At 40.2% G+C, this 22,714-nt stretch overlaps 1 protein-coding gene across 12 annotated transcripts in view; it reads right to left on the bottom strand.

The window, feature by feature from the left end:
* DOCK7 (dedicator of cytokinesis 7) overlaps positions 1-22,714 on the bottom strand; it is a 219,732-nt gene that overhangs the window by 163,164 nt on the left and 33,854 nt on the right. For 11 of the 12 annotated variants that reach the window (XM_088447846.1, XM_088447849.1, XM_088447847.1 and 8 more), the window contains exons 8-10: positions 18,371-18,437; positions 14,534-14,683; positions 13,357-13,437 (exon numbers count right to left, since the gene is read on the bottom strand). In XM_088447846.1, the coding sequence (XP_088303972.1) occupies positions 13,357-13,437; positions 14,534-14,683; positions 18,371-18,437 (298 nt within the window). The remainder of the gene's footprint in view (positions 1-13,356; positions 13,438-14,533; positions 14,684-18,370; positions 18,438-22,714) is intronic. The other variant, XM_088447855.1, reaches the window with a different exon arrangement.

Here is a 22,714-nt window from a genome sequence, read left to right as displayed (position 1 = left end):
CTCCACTGACATCACTGGTGATGTCAATGGGGCCGCCCACAAACGGCAGGTGTTCTCATGGGAACCCCTCCATTTGTGAAGCCACCCCCACGGCACGCCTCCAAAATGGTGCGATCTGTCGATCAAAATCGTCAGCTGTCCCCTTTTGGTGCGAGACCCGGAGCGACGGAGGACCCGTCACTAGCCGGGTCTCACGCATGCGCACGTCGGAGCCAGCTCCGACGTGCACATGCGCAGTGGCCTAACATCGACCCGCTATGCTTTCGCGAGCGGGTCTGAATCAGGCCCACTGTTGGGGTGCTAATTGATCCCCGTGATCAAAGAAAAACGTGGATTTTTCGGCGATAATCCCCAATTTTCGCTGATATTTTTTCTCTCCCTATTTATAGGGAGATAGTTCGCCCATTACCACATAGGAGCCGCGATAAGCTCGCGGCCCTGTGTGTTCTCGCCTATTTTTGGGCGAAAAAACAGCACTTATTGTGGATTATTTTTCGGGACACATCAGGTCCCGAAAAAAAACCCTGATAAGTGTCGTTGTCAGGCCGACTTCAGGGCTAATTGGACAGCCCCAAGCGAGGTTACTAGCCGCAGTAATTTACTGGATATGGCCCTAAATATAAACATTTTTATACATAAAGTCAATTACATTATTCAGCCTTATCCAGACTTTTCTCTGATTTATTAAACCATGAAGTGTGATGGTGCATTTCCTCCTCACCCCAACACAGACCTCTAGAAGTTGGACCTGGCTGCTCTAACAAATCTTATTTGGGTAACCAAGTATAGCTTCAAGTTCTGCTTACACTGACATTACTAGGTACCACCTCTAAACTACAGGACTTCATTCCTGTTACCTATGAGACTGTAAGCCACTAATGGATGTAAAGATCTGCATTGTGATGTGAGGCAGTATACTAGGCAGATTTAGATACTGAAACAATATACTAAAATCCTGATCTAGATTATATCACTGGAATATACAAACATACTTTACATTAAAAGAGAGATGCAGGGGGAAGCCCGCACCAGACAGGACATCGCATTCACCCCAATGCTACCCATGAATAAATAACTCACTTTTTGGGATCAGTTTGACAAGTTCTGTCACGTTATGGTGGAGTTTATACTTAGGGGGAGATGTACTAAGCCTTGAAAAGTGATAAAGTGGAGAGAGGTAAAGTACCAACCAATCAGCTCCTGCCACTTTATAAGCTGGGTTAGAAAAATGACAGTTAGGAGCTGTATGGTAGGTACTTTATCTCCCTTCAAGGCTTAGTACATCTCCGTCACAGAATATGTGAGATTCTGTTCTACACTGCATCATGCAGTCCCTTTGTGTGTAATCATTAGTGTGATAGGTTTATGTACACTACACACTATAGGTTTATGTACACTACACACTATAGCTTTATGTACACTACACACTATAGCTTTATGTACACTACACACTATAGCTTTATGTACACTACACACTATTGCTTTATGTACACTACACACTATAGCTTTATGTACACTACACACTATAGCTTTATGTACACTACACACACTATAGGTTTATGTACACTACACACACTATAGCTTTATGTACACTACACACTATAGCTTTATGTACACTACACACTATAGCTTTATGTACACTACACACTATTGCTTTATGTACACTACACACTATAGCTTTATGTACACTACACACTATAGCTTTATGTACACTACACACTATAGCTTTATGTACACTACACACTATTGCTTTATGTACACTACACACTATAGCTTTATGTACACTACACACTATAGGTTTATGTACACTACACACTATAGGTTTATGTACACTACACACACTATAGCTTTATGTACACTACACACTATTGCTTTATGTACACTACACACTATTGCTTTATGTACACTACACACTATAGCTTTATGTACACTACACACTATTGCTTTATGTACACTACACACTATTGCTTTATGTACACTACACACTATTGCTTTATGTACACTACACACTATAGCTTTATGTACACTACACACTATAGCTTTATGTACACTACACACTATAGCTTTATGTACACTACACACTATAGCTTTATGTACACTACACACTATAGCTTTATGTACACTACACACTATAGCTTTATGTACACTACACACTATAGCTTTATGTACACTACACACTATTGCTTTATGTACACTACACACTATAGCTTTATGTACACTACACACTATAGCTTTATGTACACTACACACTATAGCTTTATGTACACTACACACTATAGGTTTATGTACACTACACACACTATAGGTTTATGTACACTACACACACTATAGCTTTATGTACACTACACACTATAGGTTTATGTACACTACACACTATAGGTTTATGTACACTACACACTATTGCTTTATGTACACTACACACTATTGCTTTATGTACACTACACACTATAGGTTTATGTACACTACACACTATAGGTTTATGTACACTACACACTATAGCTTTATGTACACTACACACTATTGCTTTATGTACACTACACACTATAGGTTTATGTACACTACACACTATAGCTTTATGTACACTACACACTATAGCTTTATGTACACTACACACTATAGCTTTATGTACACTACACACTATAGCTTTATGTACACTACACACTATAGCTTTATGTACACTACACACTATAGCTTTATGTACACTACACACTATAGCTTTATGTACACTACACACTATAGCTTTATGTACACTACACACTATTGCTTTATGTACACTACACACTATAGCTTTATGTACACTACACACTATAGGTTTATGTACACTACACACACTATAGCTTTATGTACACTACACACTATAGGTTTATGTACACTACACACTATAGCTTTATGTACACTACACACTATTGCTTTATGTACACTACACACTATTGCTTTATGTACACTACACACTATTGCTTTATGTACACTACACACTATAGCTTTATGTACACTACACACTATAGCTTTATGTACACTACATACTATAGCTTTATGTACACTACACACTATAGGTTTATGTACACTACACACTATTGCTTTATGTACACTACACACTATAGGTTTATGTACACTACACACTATAGCTTTATGTACACTACACACTATTGCTTTATGTACACTACACACTATAGGTTTATGTACACTACACACTATAGCTTTATGTACACTACACACTATTGCTTTATGTACACTACACACTATTACTCTATGTACACTACACACTATTACTTTATGTACACTACACACTATTGCTTTATGTACACTACACACTATAGGTTTATGTACACTACACACTATAGGTTTATGTACACTACACACTATTACTTTATGTACACTACACACTATAGGTTTATGTACACTACACACTATTACTTTATGTACACTACACACTATTGCTCTATGTACACTACACACTATTCCTGTATGTACACTACACACTATAGGTTTATGTACACTACACACTATAGGTTTATGTACACTACACACTATAGGTTTATGTACACTACACACTATAGGTTTATGTACACTACACACTATAGGTTTATGTACACTACACACTATAGGTTTATGTACACTACACACTATTCCTGTATGTACACTACACACTATAGCTTTATGTACACTACACACTATTACTCTATGTACACTACACACTATTGCTCTATGTACACTACACACTATGGCCCTCATTCAGAGCCGTACGCTCTGAGCAGAGCGCACGCTCTGAATGAGGGCCGCCCTCCATAATTCTGGAGCGTCCTCCTGGACGCTTGTATAGCTGTGGGTCACCACCCACAGCCTATACGAGCGTGCAGTTTGATGGCCGCGATGGTCGTGACCATCGCGACCATCGAAACTGCGAGCCGGAGCCTGCGGTTGAGGTTTTCAACCGCAAGGCCCGGAGTGATTTTGGCTCTATCAGAGCCAAAATCACTCCCACTGACATCACTAGTGATGTCAGTGGGCCGGCTTCTGACGGTAGGCGTACCCTTGGGAACGCCCCCGTCAGGGAGGCACGCCCCCGGCACGCCCACCAAAGGGGGCGTGCTGTCAATCAACATCGACAGCACGCCCCTTTGATCAGACACAACGAGCGAAGGAAAGTCCTTCGCTCGTCGCGTCTGGCGCATGCGCATGACGGAGCTCCCTCCGTTGTGCGCATGCTCAGTGCAGAACATCGACCCACTTGCGAGCGGACAGCCGCTCGCGAGTGGGTCTGAATCAGGGCCAAAGAGCGAAGGACTTTCCTTCGCTCGTTGCGTCTGGCGCATGCGCACGACGGAGCTCCCTCCGTCGTGCGCATGCTCAGTGCAGACCATCGACCCACTTGCGAGCGGACAGCCGCTTGCGAGTGGGTCTGAATCAGGGCCTATAGCTTTATGTACACTACACACTATAGCTTTATGTACACTACAGGTTTATGTACACTACACACTATAGGTTTATGTACACTACACACTATAGGTTTATGTACACTACACACTATAGGTTTATGTACACTACGCACTATTGCTCTATGTACACTACACACTATAGGTTTATGTACACTACACACTATTGCTCTATGTACACTACACACTATTGCTTTATGTACACTACACACTATTGCTCTATGTACACTACACACTATAGGTTTATGTACACTACACACTATAGCTTTATGTAAACTACACACTATTGCTCTATGTACACTACACACTATAGGTTTATGTACACTACACACTATTGCTCTATGTACACTACACACTATAGGTTTATGTACACTACACACTATTGCTCTATGTACACTACATACTATAGCTTTATGTACACTACACACTATAGGTTTATGTACACTACACACTATAGCTTTATGTACACTACACACTATAGCTTTATGTACACCACACACTATAGGTTTATGTACACTACACACTATTGCTCTATGTACACTACACACTATAGCTTTATGTACACTACACACTATAGGTTTATGTACACTACACACTATAGGTTTATGTACACTACACACTATAGGTTTATGTACACTACACACACTATAGCTTTATGTACACTACACACTATTGCTCTATGTACACTACACACTATAGCTTTATGTATACTACACACTATAGGTTTATATGTACACTACACACTATTGCTCTATGTACACTACACACTATAGGTTTATGTACACTACACACTATAGGTTTATGTACACTACACACTATTGCTCTATGTACACTACACACTATAGGTTTATGTACACTACACACTATTACTCTATGTACACTACACACTATAGCTTTATCTACACTACACACTATAGGTTTATGTACACTACACACTATAGGTTTATGTACACTACACACTATAGGTTTATGTACACTACACACTATTGCTATGTACACTACACACTATTGCTATGTACACTACACACTATAGGTTTATGTACACTACACACTATTGCTCTATGTACACTACACACTATAGGTTTATGTACACTACACACTATAGGTTTATGTACACTACACACTATAGGTTTATGTACACTACACACTATAGGTTTATGTACACTACACACTATAGGTTTATGTACACTACACACTATAGGTTTATGTACACTACACACTATTGCTCTATGTACACTACACACTATTGCTCTATGTACACTACACACTATTGCTTTATGTACACTACACACTATTGCTTTATGTACACTACACACTATAGGTTTATGTACACTACACACTATAGGTTTATGTACACTACACACTATTGCTCTATGTACACTACACACTATAGCTTTATGTACACTACACACTATAGGTTTATGTACACTACACACTATAGGTTTATGTACACTACACACTATAGGTTTATGTACACTACACACACTATAGCTTTATGTACACTACACACTATTGCTCTATGTACACTACACACTATAGCTTTATGTATACTACACACTATAGGTTTATGTACACTACACACTATTGCTCTATGTACACTACACACTATAGGTTTATGTACACTACACACTATAGGTTTATGTACACTACACACTATAGGTTTATGTACACTACACACTATAGGTTTATGTACACTACACACTATTGCTCTATGTACACTACACACTATAGCTTTATGTACACTACACACTATAGGTTTATGTACACTACACACTATTGCTATGTACACTACACACTATAGGTTTATGTACACTACACACTATTGCTCTATGTACACTACACACTATAGGTTTATGTACACTACACACTATTACTCTATGTACACTACACACTATAGCTTTATGTACACTACACACTATAGGTTTATGTACACTACACACTATTGCTATGTACACTACACACTATTGCTATGTACACTACACACTATAGGTTTATGTACACTACACACTATTGCTCTATGTACACTACACACTATAGGTTTATGTACACTACACACTATAGGTTTATGTACACTACACACTATAGGTTTATGTACACTACACACTATTGCTCTATGTACACTACACACTATTGCTCTATGTACACTACACACTATTGCTTTATGTACACTACACACTATTGCTTTATGTACACTACACACTATAGGTTTATGTACACTACACACTATTGCTCTATGTACACTACACACTATAGCTTTATGTACACTACACACTATAGCTGTATGTACACTACACACTATAGGTTTATGTACACTACACACTATAGGTTTATGTACACTACACACTATAGGTTTATGTACACTACACACACTATAGCTTTATGTACACTACACACTATTGCTCTATGTACACTACACACTATAGCTTTATGTATACTACACACTATAGGTTTATGTACACTACACACTATTGCTCTATGTACACTACACACTATAGGTTTATGTACACTACACACTATAGGTTTATGTACACTACACACTATAGGTTTATGTACACTACACACTATTGCTCTATGTACACTACACACTATAGCTTTATGTACACTACACACTATAGGTTTATGTAACTACACACTATTGCTATGTACACTACACACTATAGGTTTATGTACACTACACACTATTGCTCTATGTACACTACACACTATAGGTTTATGTACACTACACACTATTACTTTATGTACACTACACACTGTTGCTCTATGTACACTACACACTGTTGCTCTATGTACACTACACACTATTACTTTATGTACACTACACACTATAGGTTTATGTACACTACACACTATAGGTTTATGTACACTACACACTATTACTCTATGTACACTACACACTATTGCTCTATGTACACTACACACTATAGGTTTATGTACACTACACACTATTACTCTATGTACACTACACACTATTGCTCTATGTACACTACACACTATAGGTTTATGTACACTACACACACTATAGCTTTATGTACACTACACACTATTGCTCTATGTACACTACACACTATAGCTTTATGTATACTACACACTATAGGTTTATGTACACTACACACTATTGCTCTATGTACACTACACACTATAGGTTTATGTACACTACACACTATAGGTTTATGTACACTACACACTATAGCTTTATGTACACTACACACTATTGCTCTATGTACACTACACACTATAGGTTTATGTACACTACACACTATAGGTTTATGTACACTACACACTATTGCTATGTACACTACACACTATAGGTTTATGTACACTACACACTATTGCTCTATGTACACTACACACTATAGGTTTATGTACACTACACACTATTACTTTATGTACACTACACACTGTTGCTCTATGTACACTACACACTGTTGCTCTATGTACACTACACACTATTACTTTATGTACACTACACACTATAGGTTTATGTACACTACACACTATTACTCTATGTACACTACACACTATTGCTCTATGTACACTACACACTATAGCTTTATGTACACTACACACTATAGCTTTATGTACACTACACACTATAGCTTTATGTACACTACACACTATTGCTTTATGTACACTACACACTATTGCTTTATGTACACTACACACTATAGCTTTATGTACACTACACACTATTGCTTTATGTACACTACACACTATAGCTTTATGTACACTACACACTATTGCTTTATGTACACTACACACTATTACTTTATGTACACTACACACTATTGCTTTATGTACACTACACACTATTACTTTATGTACACTACACACTATAGCTTTATGTACACTACACACTATAGCTTTATGTACACTACACACTATTACTTTATGTACACTACACACTATAGCTTTATGTACACTACACACTATTACTTTATGTACACTACACACTATTACTTTATGTACACTACACACTATTACTTTATGTACACTACACACTATAGCTTTATGTACACTACACACTATAGCTTTATGTACACTACACACTATAGCTTTATGTACACTACACACTATTGCTTTATGTACACTACACACTATAGCTTTATGTACACTACACACTATAGCTTTATGTACACTACACACTATTACTTTATGTACACTACACACTATAGCTTTATGTACACTACACACTATAGCTTTATGTACACTACACACTATAGCTTTATGTACACTACACACTATTACTTTATGTACACTACACACTGTTGCTCTATGTACACTACACACTGTTGCTCTATGTACACTACACACTATTACTTTATGTACACTACACACTATAGGTTTATGTACACTACACACTATTACTCTATGTACACTACACACTATTGCTCTATGTACACTACACACTATAGCTTTATGTACACTACACACTATAGCTTTATGTACACTACACACTATAGGTTTATGTACACTACACACTATAGGTTTATGTACACTACACACACTATAGCTTTATGTACACTACACACTATAGCTTTATGTATACTACACACTATAGGTTTATATGTACACTACACACTATTGCTCTATGTACACTACACACTATAGGTTTATGTACACTACACACTATAGGTTTATGTACACTACACACTATTGCTCTATGTACACTACACACTATAGGTTTATGTACACTACACACTATTACTCTATGTACACTACACACTATAGCTTTATGTACACTACACACTATAGGTTTATGTACACTACACACTATAGGTTTATGTACACTACACACTATAGGTTTATGTACACTACACACTATTGCTATGTACACTACACACTATTGCTATGTACACTACACACTATAGGTTTATGTACACTACACACTATTGCTCTATGTACACTACACACTATAGGCTTATGTACACTACACACTATAGGTTTATGTACACTACACACTATAGGTTTATGTACACTACACACTATAGGTTTATGTACACTACACACTATAGGTTTATGTACACTACACACTATTGCTCTATGTACACTACACACTATTGCTTTATGTACACTACACACTATTGCTTTATGTACACTACACACTATAGGTTTATGTACACTACACACTATAGGTTTATGTACACTACACACTATTGCTCTATGTACACTACACACTATAGCTTTATGTACACTACACACTATAGCTGTATGTACACTACACACTATAGGTTTATGTACACTACACACTATAGGTTTATGTACACTACACACTATAGGTTTATGTACACTACACACACTATAGCTTTATGTACACTACACACTATAGCTTTATGTATACTACACACTATAGGTTTATGTACACTACACACTATTGCTCTATGTACACTACACACTATAGGTTTATGTACACTACACACTATAGGTTTATGTACACTACACACTATAGGTTTATGTACACTACACACTATAGGTTTATGTACACTACACACTATTGCTCTATGTACACTACACACTATAGCTTTATGTACACTACACACTATAGGTTTATGTACACTACACACTATTGCTATGTACACTACACACTATAGGTTTATGTACACTACACACTATTGCTCTATGTACACTACACACTATAGGTTTATGTACACTACACACTATTACTCTATGTACACTACACACTATAGCTTTATGTACACTACACACTATAGGTTTATGTACACTACACACTATTGCTATGTACACTACACACTATTGCTATGTACACTACACACTATAGGTTTATGTACACTACACACTATTGCTCTATGTACACTACACACTATAGGTTTATGTACACTACACACTATAGGTTTATGTACACTACACACTATAGGTTTATGTACACTACACACTATTGCTCTATGTACACTACACACTATTGCTCTATGTACACTACACACTATTGCTTTATGTACACTACACACTATTGCTTTATGTACACTACACACTATAGGTTTATGTACACTACACACTATAGGTTTATGTACACTACACACTATTGCTCTATGTACACTACACACTATAGCTTTATGTACACTACACACTATAGCTGTATGTACACTACACACTATAGGTTTATGTACACTACACACTATAGGTTTATGTACACTACACACTATAGGTTTATGTACACTACACACACTATAGCTTTATGTACACTACACACTATTGCTCTATGTACACTACACACTATAGCTTTATGTATACTACACACTATAGGTTTATGTACACTACACACTATTGCTCTATGTACACTACACACTATAGGTTTATGTACACTACACACTATAGGTTTATGTACACTACACACTATAGGTTTATGTACACTACACACTATTGCTCTATGTACACTACACACTATAGCTTTATGTACACTACACACTATAGGTTTATGTAACTACACACTATTGCTATGTACACTACACACTATAGGTTTATGTACACTACACACTATTGCTCTATGTACACTACACACTATAGGTTTATGTACACTACACACTATTACTTTATGTACACTACACACTTGCTCTATGTACACTACACACTGTTGCTCTATGTACACTACACACTATTACTTTATGTACACTACACACTATTACTCTATGTACACTACACACTATTGCTCTATGTACACTACACACTATAGGTTTATGTACACTACACACTATTACTCTATGTACACTACACACTATTGCTCTATGTACACTACACACTATAGGTTTATGTACACTACACACACTATAGCTTTATGTACACTACACACTATTGCTCTATGTACACTACACACTATAGGTTTATGTACACTACACACTATTACTCTATGTACACTACACACTATAGCTTTATGTACACTACACACTATAGGTTTATGTACACTACACACTATTGCTATGTACACTACACACTATTGCTATGTACACTACACACTATAGGTTTATGTACACTACACACTATTGCTCTATGTACACTACACACTATAGGTTTATGTACACTACACACTATAGGTTTATGTACACTACACACTATAGCTTTATGTACACTACACACTATTGCTTTATGTACACTACACACTATTGCTTTATGTACACTACACACTATAGGTTTATGTACACTACACACTATAGCTTTATGTACACTACACACTATAGCTTTATGTACACTACACACTATAGCTTTATGTACACTACACACTATAGCTTTATGTACACTACACACTATAGCTTTATGTACACTACACACTATTGCTCTATGTACACTACACACTATAGGTTTATGTACACTACACACTATTGCTCTATGTACACTACATACTATAGCTTTATGTACACTACACACTATAGGTTTATTTACACTACACACTATTACTTTATGTACACTACACACTATTGCTTTATGTACACTACACACTATTGCTTTATGTACACTACACACTATAGGTTTATGTACACTACACACTATTACTTTATGTACACTACACACTATAGCTTTATGTACACTACACACTATAGCTTTATGTACACTACACACTATAGCTTTATGTACACTACACACTATTGCTTTATGTACACTACACACTATTACTCTATGTACACTACACACTATAGGTTTATGTACACTACACACTATAGGTTTATGTACACTACACACTATAGCTTTATGTACACTACACACTATAGCTTTATGTACACTACACACTATAGCTTTATGTACACTACACACTATAGCTTTATGTACACTACACACTATTGCTGTATGTACACTACACACTATTGCTGTATGTACACTACACACTATAGGTTTATGTACACTACACACTATTGCTCTATGTACACTACACACTATTCCTGTATGTACACTACACACTATAGGTTTATGTACACTACACACTATAGGTTTATGTACACTACACACTATTCCTGTATGTACACTACACACTATAGGTTTATGTACACTACACACTATAGGTTTATGTACACTACACACTATAGGTTTATGTACACTACACACTATTCCTGTATGTACACTACACACTATAGGTTTATGTACACTACACACTATTACTCTATGTACACTACACACTATTGCTCTATGTACACTACACACTATTGCTCTATGTACACTACACACTATTGCTCTATGTACACTACACACTATTGCTCTATGTACACTACACACTGTTGCTCTATGTACACTACACACTGTTGCTCTATGTACACTACACACTATTACTTTATGTACACTACACACTATTTCTTTATGTACACTACACACTATAGGTTTATGTACACTACACACTATTGCTCTATGTACACTACACACTATTGCTCTATGTACACTACACACTATTACTTTATGTACACTACACACTATTTCTTTATGTACACTACACACTATAGGTTTATGTACACTACACACTGTTGCTCTATGTACACTACACACTGTTGCTCTATGTACACTACACACTATAGGTTTATGTACACTACACACTATTGCTCTATGTACACTACACACTATAGGTTTATGTACACTACACACTATTGCTCTATGTACACTACACACTATAGCTTTATGTACACTACACACTATTGCTCTATGTACACTACACACTATTGCTCTATGTACACTACACACTATTGCTCTATGTACACTACACACTATAGGTTTATGTACACTACACACTATTGCTCTATGTACACTACACACTATTGCTGTGTATGAGGAGAATCCGTTGTATCATCACAGTACAGTAGGTACCATTGTGCTATTGTGGTCACCTTTGTATTGTTGTAATGTCGCCGTACGCTCCGCCCCCTTTGTACGGCACTATGGAACCCTCGTGGCGCCATATAAAATGAGAAAGAATAACAACATCACCAGCACTCACTTTCGCTGTGTCTGCCTCCTTATAGATCATATAGGGTTCGGCGCACTCCCCGATGTCGCCCTGCTGCAATACCTTTTCCAGCTGGAAACACGGAAATTATGCAAAATCATGAAAGAATTCTTATAGCATCAGAACATCGTCCAGTTCCCTACAGCAACGTCCATTTACAGACACCTCTGCCAGTCCTCCCTATGCCCGGCTGATGACGTGGTAATTACCGATGCCAAATGCCGCCCCTTTACTACTGAATGGACAGCCGATGCTGAGAGATGTCAGCGGAGTATGGGCTCCATCACAGCTACACAGGGCTGTACGGAGGGTGGTGAGTCCTGTACGGAGGGTGGCGAGCCCAGTGCCACTGCCAGGGTGCAAGGCCGTGGGGGGGATGGGCACTGCTCCCAACCCTCAGCTCTGGTAAACATACCCTTGTCCCTGTACACTCCTGTCTGACAAGAGTCCTGGTCTGCTGACCGCTCAAGGGCAACGAGGGCACTAAAGCAAAATATCGGGCCCCCTCTGGATTTCCTGAACCCTGTAAGTAGCCTTTGAGCGGGGAATCGAGACTTCTAATGTATTTTGTGTAGCACTAAAGGCAACTGCATCTTTCAATTAACTACATTATAAAGAAATATAATACACACCTCATATCTTCTCACACTTTCTCTCTCTTTTGGGTATATTGACGTGTGCATAGTTTATAGTGGGTGTAGGGCAACTCTATTTCATCAGTTGTGGAACTACAAGTCTCAGCATGCCCCATTAGCCTCTGACTCGAACATATTAACAGCATTGTCACGTTATGGGTCTCCAGTGGTACTACAAGTCCTAGTTGCCCTAACCAGCTGATGGCCTTTGGCTGGCAGAGTATGCTGAGGCTTGTAGTGCCACAACGGCAGGAGAGTTGCAAGCTGTTCACCTCTACACTATAGCCGGCAGGTGTCAATGAATGGCATAGCAATCAATCAACGAGTTCACCCAAAAACTAATTACACAGATTTATTTTAAATGCAATATATTGAAAATATTCGCTTTTATTCATTTGTACCATAAGAATAATATATTTTGATGATCAGTTTCTCTGTAACACTAGAAGAATGAAGAAATAACTAGACGTCTGCAGTTTATACCAGGGAGCGAGCGGTCACCCGTATAGAGACATTTATATAGGTGCACTCACTTTAATCACCAGGAAGACGTCTTGGGAAGGATACGTGATTGAGAATATGGCGGATCTGGCCAGCGTGCTGATTGCCGCCGAGGTGACGTAAGGGCGCAGCATCCCTTTGATCTGCTCCGAGTTTAGGTCAAAGTAGAAGTTTTCCGAAATCTGCAGAGAAAAAAAAACAGATATTACCATAATTTTAATAATAATAATCAGGGTCTGGTTCCTTATCACAATAATGTATGAGAGTCTTATATGTACCCACTCAGTAATGGCTGGTCCTGTCACTTTCCCATAGGAAGTCACTGCTAGTATGGGTTGGGTATGAGATACCGGCTGTCAGGATGCCGCTGGTCAGAATACAGACAGAGGCTTCCCGACAACCAGAATCCCGACACCCATAGGGAAGACAGGAAAGTGTTCTTCTAACCAATACCCTAACACTCCCTCCCCGGTGCCTAACCCTAACCTCCCCCCTAGTGCCTGAGCCGAACACCCCCTCCCCGATGCCTAACCCTAACCTCCCCCCTAGTGCCTGAGCCTAACACCCCCTCCCCGGTGCCTAACCCTAACCTCCCCCCTAGTGCCTGAGCCTAACACTCCCTCCCCAGTGCCTAACCCTAACCTCCCCCCTAGTGCCTGAGCCTAACACCCCCTCCCCGATGCCTAACCCTGACCTCCCCCCTAGTGCCTGAGCCTAACCCTAACCTCCCCCCTAGTGCCTGAGCCTAACACCCCCTCTCCGGTGCCTAACCCTAACCTCCCCCCTAGTGCCTGAGCCTAACACCCCCTCCCCGATGCCTAACCCTAACCTCCCCCCTAGTGCCGGAGCCTAACACCCCCTCCCCGGTGCCTAACCCTAACCTCCCCCCTAGTGCCTGAGCCTAACACCCCCTCCCCGGTGCCTAACCCTAACCTCCCCCCTAGTGCCTGAGCCTAACACCCTCTCCCCGATGCCTAACCCTAACCTCCCCCTCTAGTGCCTAAGCCTAACACCCCCTCCCCGATGCCTAACCCTAACCTCCCCCTCTTGTGCCTAAGCCTAACACCCCCTCCCCGCACCCTAATCCTAACACCCCCTTCCCGATACCTAACCCTAACCTCCCCCCCAGTGCCTCAGCGTAACACCCCCTCCCCGGTGCCTAACCCTAACCTCCCTCCTAGTGCCTAAGCTTAACCCCCCTCCCCGCACCCTAAACCCAACACTCCCTCCCTGATGCCTAACCTCCCCCCCTAGTGCCTAAACCTAACTTCCCACTCCCCGCACCCTGAACCTAACCTCCCCTCCCTGGTGCCTAACCCTAACCTCCCCCCTATTGCCTAAGCCTAACACCCCCTCCCCGCACCCTAAACCTAACACCCCCTCCCCAGTGCCTAACTCTAACCTCCCCTCTAGTGCCTAAACCTAACTTCCCACTCCCCGCACCCTGAACCTAACCTTCCCCCTAGTGCCTAAGCCTAACCCCCTCTCCCCGCACCCTAAACCTAACACCCCCTCCCCACTGCCTAACTCTAACCTCCCCTCTAGTGCCTAAGCCTAACACCCCCTCCCTGGTACCTAACCCTAACTCCCTAACTTCCCCCCAGTGTCTAAGTCTAACCTCCCCGCACCCTAAAACTAACACCCACTCCCCCGTGCCTAACCTTAACCTCCCCCCCAGTGCCTAAACCTAACCTCCCCCTTCCCGCACCCTAAAGCTACCACCCCCTCTCCGATGCCTAACCCCCCCCCCCAAACCCTAAACCTAACCCCGCACCCTAACCTTCCATTAACACACCGATACTTACCTTTGGGATGTCGGCGGTCAAGATACTGGTGCCGGGATCCCGACCTGTCAGGATTTCGGCGCCGGTATTCAGACCGTCGGCATCCCGCTAGTACAGTATTATTGAAATAATGACATCACTACTAACCAGATATAAGTAAAACATCACAATAAGTGGAAATATGAAGTATAATGTGTGAGTGAATAGACGTTTTGGTGCCGAGACAGTAAGGAATAGATATAGCCTTATTTATTGTGCCAATAGGGTGTAACCCACATTATCAGGGCACTGGGATAAAGTGATTGTCAGACAATGGGAGAAAGGCTGGGAGCACATTAGTGAAGATGGGTGACGTCATCATACAGAGAGCGGCCCTGTCTGCTAAAATATAAATCTATAATAACCCGGGCTCAGCTTTATATGATAGTGAGACTTCTGAGCTGCAAGGAAGGAGATTTCTGTTCAGACAAAAGACCGAATTCAATTCTTTTCGCACCTGCGATACTTTTTCGCATGCCAGACTTTTCGCAGACATCGCCAGTTTTGCATGCGAAAAAGTATCACGCACGCTCCCGCTATTCATCGTATTCAATGCCAAAGGACGCGAAAACGCGTACCGGCAAAACTAACAGGCGAAAAGCGTAGGCAGAATTGGGGAAATCATCCTGACACCCCTCAAAAGATGCACTAACATTGGGGATCAATCTAGATGTCCCCGATTAGCCCTACTGAAGCTATTTGGGGTACAAAATAGCAGTTTTGCACAAGTGGTGAAGAATAGCATTAAGCAGTACTTTTTGGTGAAGATAAGTACTCCTGTCAAATTTGGGGTACTTGAAAATGGGGGCAAGCATGGTTACAAATTGCTAAGGTCAAGTTTGAAGTGCCGCAAAAAACGCACCTTCAGCAAACACCTGCAATAAATAAAAAACCTCCCCCATACTATCAGACCCCCCCCCCAAAAGTCTATTTTGCTAGTTTTCGCATTTGCAGCCCCACTTTGTACTTTTTCGCCCCCTTTTTTCAAAGTGCTTTTTTGCAGTGTTCCTTTTTTTTCTTCTTTTTTTGCGTTTTTTTGACGCAGTTATCCTTTTGGGGGGGGGGGGGGGGCTGTCCAAAGGGTGCAGAGTGGTTTCCGCACCTTTGTACCCCAAATCCGCAATTCTGCACTTTTTTCCGCCAGGTATTCATAGGTGAAACTTTTTTGCCTATTACATTGCAGTGACTTTCCGCGTAGGCGAAAAGTCTTTGCAATTGAATACGGCGAGTACTTTCTGCCTGGCGAAAAGCCACAATCGGCGATACTTTTTCGCGAATCACAGCTTTTCGCACCTAATTAAATATGGCCCAAAGGGAGAAAGTAAAAGTTTACCCAATTCGCCCCCTTTGAAAACTGCTCGGTTTGAAAGGCTTCACTTACAAAATCAGTCTAAAGCTGAACAGTTAATCCTTATTGGACGCTGACCTTGAAAAAGCTTCACATATTAAACCAGAATTGTCACTTGAGGACTAAAGAGGAACCTCACCCTATAAAGCATATATTATACACTTTTTTGAGAGGCCTGAGCGACTAAAACCACAGACCCCTGAAGAAGTCAAGATTGGTGAAATGCGTTGGGTGATAACATTTGTCGCTTACAGCGTTTCCAACTGGTCGACATCAATGGGCAAATAACAAGAGTAAAATCTGTACCTTTCAAGGGTGATGTTAATTCTGTATTATGTGAAAATGTTTTATACATTTTGCTGATAATGCAACTAAATTGTTTTTAAAAATATTTTATTGAATGTAGAAAAATTGTTTTGGGTGTACTCTGTAGAGGTTAAAATTACATATCAATGATATCTTCAGACACGTGACATCACGCAGTTAATTATATAAATACGTTTATTAATTTACAACAATTTATAACCATTGAATATTGGTAAATTGAATATTAACAGGCGCTCTCCAAAAACTCCCATATCCTATATTGTACCTGGAAAAATGTGGTGGGGGGGATTATTAATGAAATAAATAATATGACAAATTTCAAACCCAGATGTTGAGGATTTTGCGCTCCCATAAGCTCCGCCTTCACTCACCTTTTTCTTTTCCTTGGCGTCATATAAAGCCAAACTTGCAAAAATTGGTTCAATTTCTATTTCGAATCTAAGAGTAAAATAAAATAAATCCAGACAGTCACTATGGTAGGTTATACAGATAATTTAGTGTCTGTGTACAGAAGATTACAGCGAATGAAATCATCCAAGACCTCATCTCTTTAAACTGAAAGTGTAATAGAAACAATTAAAACAGCAAATTAATTGTATAATTCTGAGCTGTAATTCAAATTCATAGCAACAAAATGTGATGTTGGTTGCAGACTCTCATACAAAAGGGAGACAAAAATTGCCTAATAGGTTTATTAACGTTCCAAGGGGCATATTAAATTAGGTGCGAAAAGCCAGTTTCTGCGGAAATGTATCACCGGTGATGTCATTTCGCCAGGCAAAAACGTATCCCCGTATTCAATTCCAAAGACTTTTCGCAGGTGCGCACAGTCAATGCATTGGAATAGACAAAAAAGATTCTCCTATGAAAGCTGTCGAAAAAAAGTGCAGAATTGGGGTTTTGGGGTGCAGACTTGCGGAAACCACCCTGCACCCTTGGGACAGCCCCCCAAAAGGTAGACTGTCAAAAAAAAAAAAAAAAAAAACTTACCCCAAAAAATTAGTTTGAAAAAGGGGTCAAAAAAGTGCAAAGTTGGGGGACAAACTTAAAAACTAGCGAAATAGACTCCAGTGGGGTCCCCCAGGTATGCCCCACGTGTTTTTAAGTTTGCAGGTGCTTGCGGAAGGTGGATTTTTTCGTTTTTTTTTTTAAACTTCACTTTAGTAACTTTAAAATATTCTTGCACCCATTTTCATGTACCCCAAATTTGCTGGGACTAGTTATGTTCACACAAAAAAACTGCTAAATGCTTTTATTCACCACTTCTAAAAATATGCTAATTAGTAGCTATTGAGAGCATTTAAGTACCCCAAATACCTTCGGCAGGCCTATTTGGGGGTAACTATAGTGATCCCCAATGTCAGCGCATCTTTTGGGGGGTGTCAGGCTGATTTCCCCAAATCTGACAGCACTTTTCGCCAGGTCCGAATTCGCCGATTTTTAATTGAAAAAGGGGATAAGCGCCATACTTTTTTGCATGGAAAATCAGCGATGTCGGCAAAGAGTCCGGCATGCAAAAAGTACGGGACTTTTCGCACCTAATTGAATATGCCCCCAAATCTATTAAAATGATGGTTCAAACCTCAAACCTCTTTAATTGTTTCCTATTTGATAGAAATGTGTAATGTAAGAAACTATAAACATTTCCCAACTTCAGAAACTAAAATTGTGTTGCTAGCAGGGCTCCCTCTTGTGATCATTTCAAGTTATTGCAGCAACAGTTAACAGTATTCACTAGTTTGTACATTTGAAATTTGAAAATTTACAGTGCATGAAGATTATAAAATTACGTATAATCAATAATTAAGGGGGGAAATTTACTAAGCAGCAGGTTTTCAAAGGAGACGATTTTTGGTGGTTTTGCCAGTGGGTTTTAAAACACCAATGATATTAAATGATATGCTTTTATAGCTGTTTTAGTTGCAGCAGGCAAAACCGCAGAACATCAGCAGCAGCATTGAAAACCTGCCACAAAGTAAATATATACTTAAGGGTTTTAGTGTAGACCTGTAGAAGACCACAAGTTCTAAAAAGATCAATTAAAAACAATGAATAACTTCACCTGCTACTGTTTAAACCTGCGTGCACTCAGAGGCACTAAGATATTGGATGGGCCCACTGGAGGGTGCGTGGTTATTAGGTTATAAAATTTTATTAGATTTGGACCTCCATGTCAGTATGTGATATTGGTCATTTATTTTCTTGTTAAGACTAGTTTAGCAGCTACATTGTTGTAAGTTTTTTTTTTTTCAATACTTGATTAAAAAAACGAAAAAAAATAACACACCACCCACAATGCAATTAAAATTGTTGTACTGTTGCTGTTAAACCCTTGAGAAGTCTGAAGTCGTACCCTCCTAGGCCTGGAGGACACTGATAACTAGAGATTTTCGGGTTGGGTTTTACTCGGTTCTTTTCGCCAAAATTATCGCAAATACTGATTTATTTTATTGGCTATCCAAAACACGCGATAGCCAATAAAATGCCGTTTTTGAGATCCGAACATTTCCGAGTAAAACTGAACCCGCACATCTCTACTGATAACGGTCACTTCTGGTCCGGGAGACAGAATCCAACAACCGTTAGAGGGAGGAAGAGAACTGCTCTAGACCCTGTACCGAACAAGCCAGGCCAAGGGCCCAAACTGGCACGTTGGTTGCTGCTGGTGCTGAGAGGGCACGTGGTACCTGTACCTGAGCACCTGGGGTAAGAGGAGGCAGGGTTGCTCCCCCATAGCTTCCAAAATGGGGCGGTGGAGGGGGATCTTTCCTTAGCTATCAACAACTGGAGATCTCAGTCACAGCCTGAGTGAAGATTTTAGTCCAGACTGGCTCTGCCCTGCCCGTGAGAGCATCCACATGTGAGTGAGGACGTTGGCCCTCCCTGTCTTGCATACTGGACATATCGCCCTTCCTAGACACAGGGAAACATGGAGAGATAACAGCAGGAGGTATAGAATATGTGCAGACTAGAATCCAAGTCAGTACATGAACTGCTGATGGGCTGATAGACTGTTAAAGAGAGCACAGCCCTAGATATTACATGGCTGCCAAATCCTCAGACACAGGCCAGAGACAGCAGAACAGTCAGATTGACTTGGCCATTGCATAACATTCCACTTTTTAGCCTTAAAAAACTCTTTGGTTGCTTTTGCAGTATGCTTCGGGTCATTGTCCATCTGCACTGTGAAGCGCCGTCCACATCTTGTTTGTTTCATTTCAAAGCCATTGTGGTGGTGAATAGAGGCCAAAATATGAAAATTCTGTCAATGTCCCAATATTTATGGACCTGACTGTATGTTCATCCTACTCATCCAACATATCCTGCATTATATAATACACCAAGTATGGCTCAGTAATCCTTTATTATCTATATATGTTCATGACACTATTAGTCCTACTCATCCAACTTATCCTGTATTATATAATACACTAAGTATGGCTCAGTAATCCTTTATTATCTATATATGTTCATCCTACTCATCCAACTTATCCTGTATTATATAATACACTAAGTATGGCTCAGTAATCCTTTATTATCTATATATGTTCATCCTACTCATCCAACATATCCTGTATTATATAATACACTAAGTATGGCTCAGTAATCCTTTATTATCTATATATGTCCATGACACTATTAGTCCTACTCATCCAACATATCCTATATTATAATACACATACCCCTTTCAGACATCTCGAGAATCCCGGGAATTTGGCCTGCCTCGGCCAAATTCCCGGGTACCCGAGTCTGTCTGAAAGGTGCCTACCCGGGAACATGTTCCCGGGTAGCCGCCCCTGCAATCGACCAGGGTTTTTCCCGGGACTTAAGTCCCGGGAAATTACCCTGCGCCTGTCTGAATGGTGCTACCCGGGAATTTACTACTCCCGGGCAGCACCAAGCAGCGTTTACATTGACAGCGCAGAGCGTCCTATAGGACGCTCTACGCTGCTGCTCATTACAATGAGTTGGCAGTGCAGAGCGTCCTGTAGGACGCTCTGCGCTGCTGCTCATCACCCCCCGCACCGGTGGCTGTGGCGCTGACAAACGAGTCAGCGACCATGGCCGGGTCCTCACACCGGCGCTGGAGACCGCCGGTGGTTTGCAGCCACAGCGGGTCGCCCGCACTCCCGCTGGACCACCAGGGTAGATAGGAGTTATTATATTATAGATAGAGGCTACACTTTGATTGGATGGCTGCCTGCTGCATGATGATGACAATCAGCGGCAGCCGGAGAGGGGATAGGTTAGGAAGAGCAGAGGAGAGGCAGGTAATATTTAAAACGAAAAAACCTGGCTTATGTCTGAAAGGGGTCTACCTGGGAATTTCCCGGGTAGACACTGCAGTGTGAAAGGGGGGTCTCGACCAAATACCCGGGAATTTGCACAGGAGAAATTCCCAGGTCTGAGCAGGAAATTTCCTGGGTTGTATGTCTGAAAGGGGTATAAGTATGGCTCAGTAATCCTTTATTATCTATATATGTTCATGACACTATTAGTCCTACTCATCCAACATATCCTGTATTATATAATACAATAAGTATGGCTCAGTAATCCTTTATTATCTATATATGTTCATGACACTATTAGTCCTACTCATCCAACATATCCTGTATTATATAATACACTAAGTATGGCTCAGTAATCCGTTATTATCTATATATGTTCATCCTACTCATCCAACATATCCTGTATTATATAATACACTAAGTATG

The sequence above is a fragment of the Taudactylus pleione genome, unplaced genomic scaffold (genome assembly GCF_031769625.1).
Source record: "Taudactylus pleione unplaced genomic scaffold, aTauple2 ptg000442l, whole genome shotgun sequence".
Classification (NCBI taxonomy): domain Eukaryota; kingdom Metazoa; phylum Chordata; class Amphibia; order Anura; family Myobatrachidae; genus Taudactylus; species Taudactylus pleione.
The sequence above is the reverse complement of the archived record's forward strand: the minus strand, read 5'-3'. Positions and strand labels throughout refer to the sequence as shown.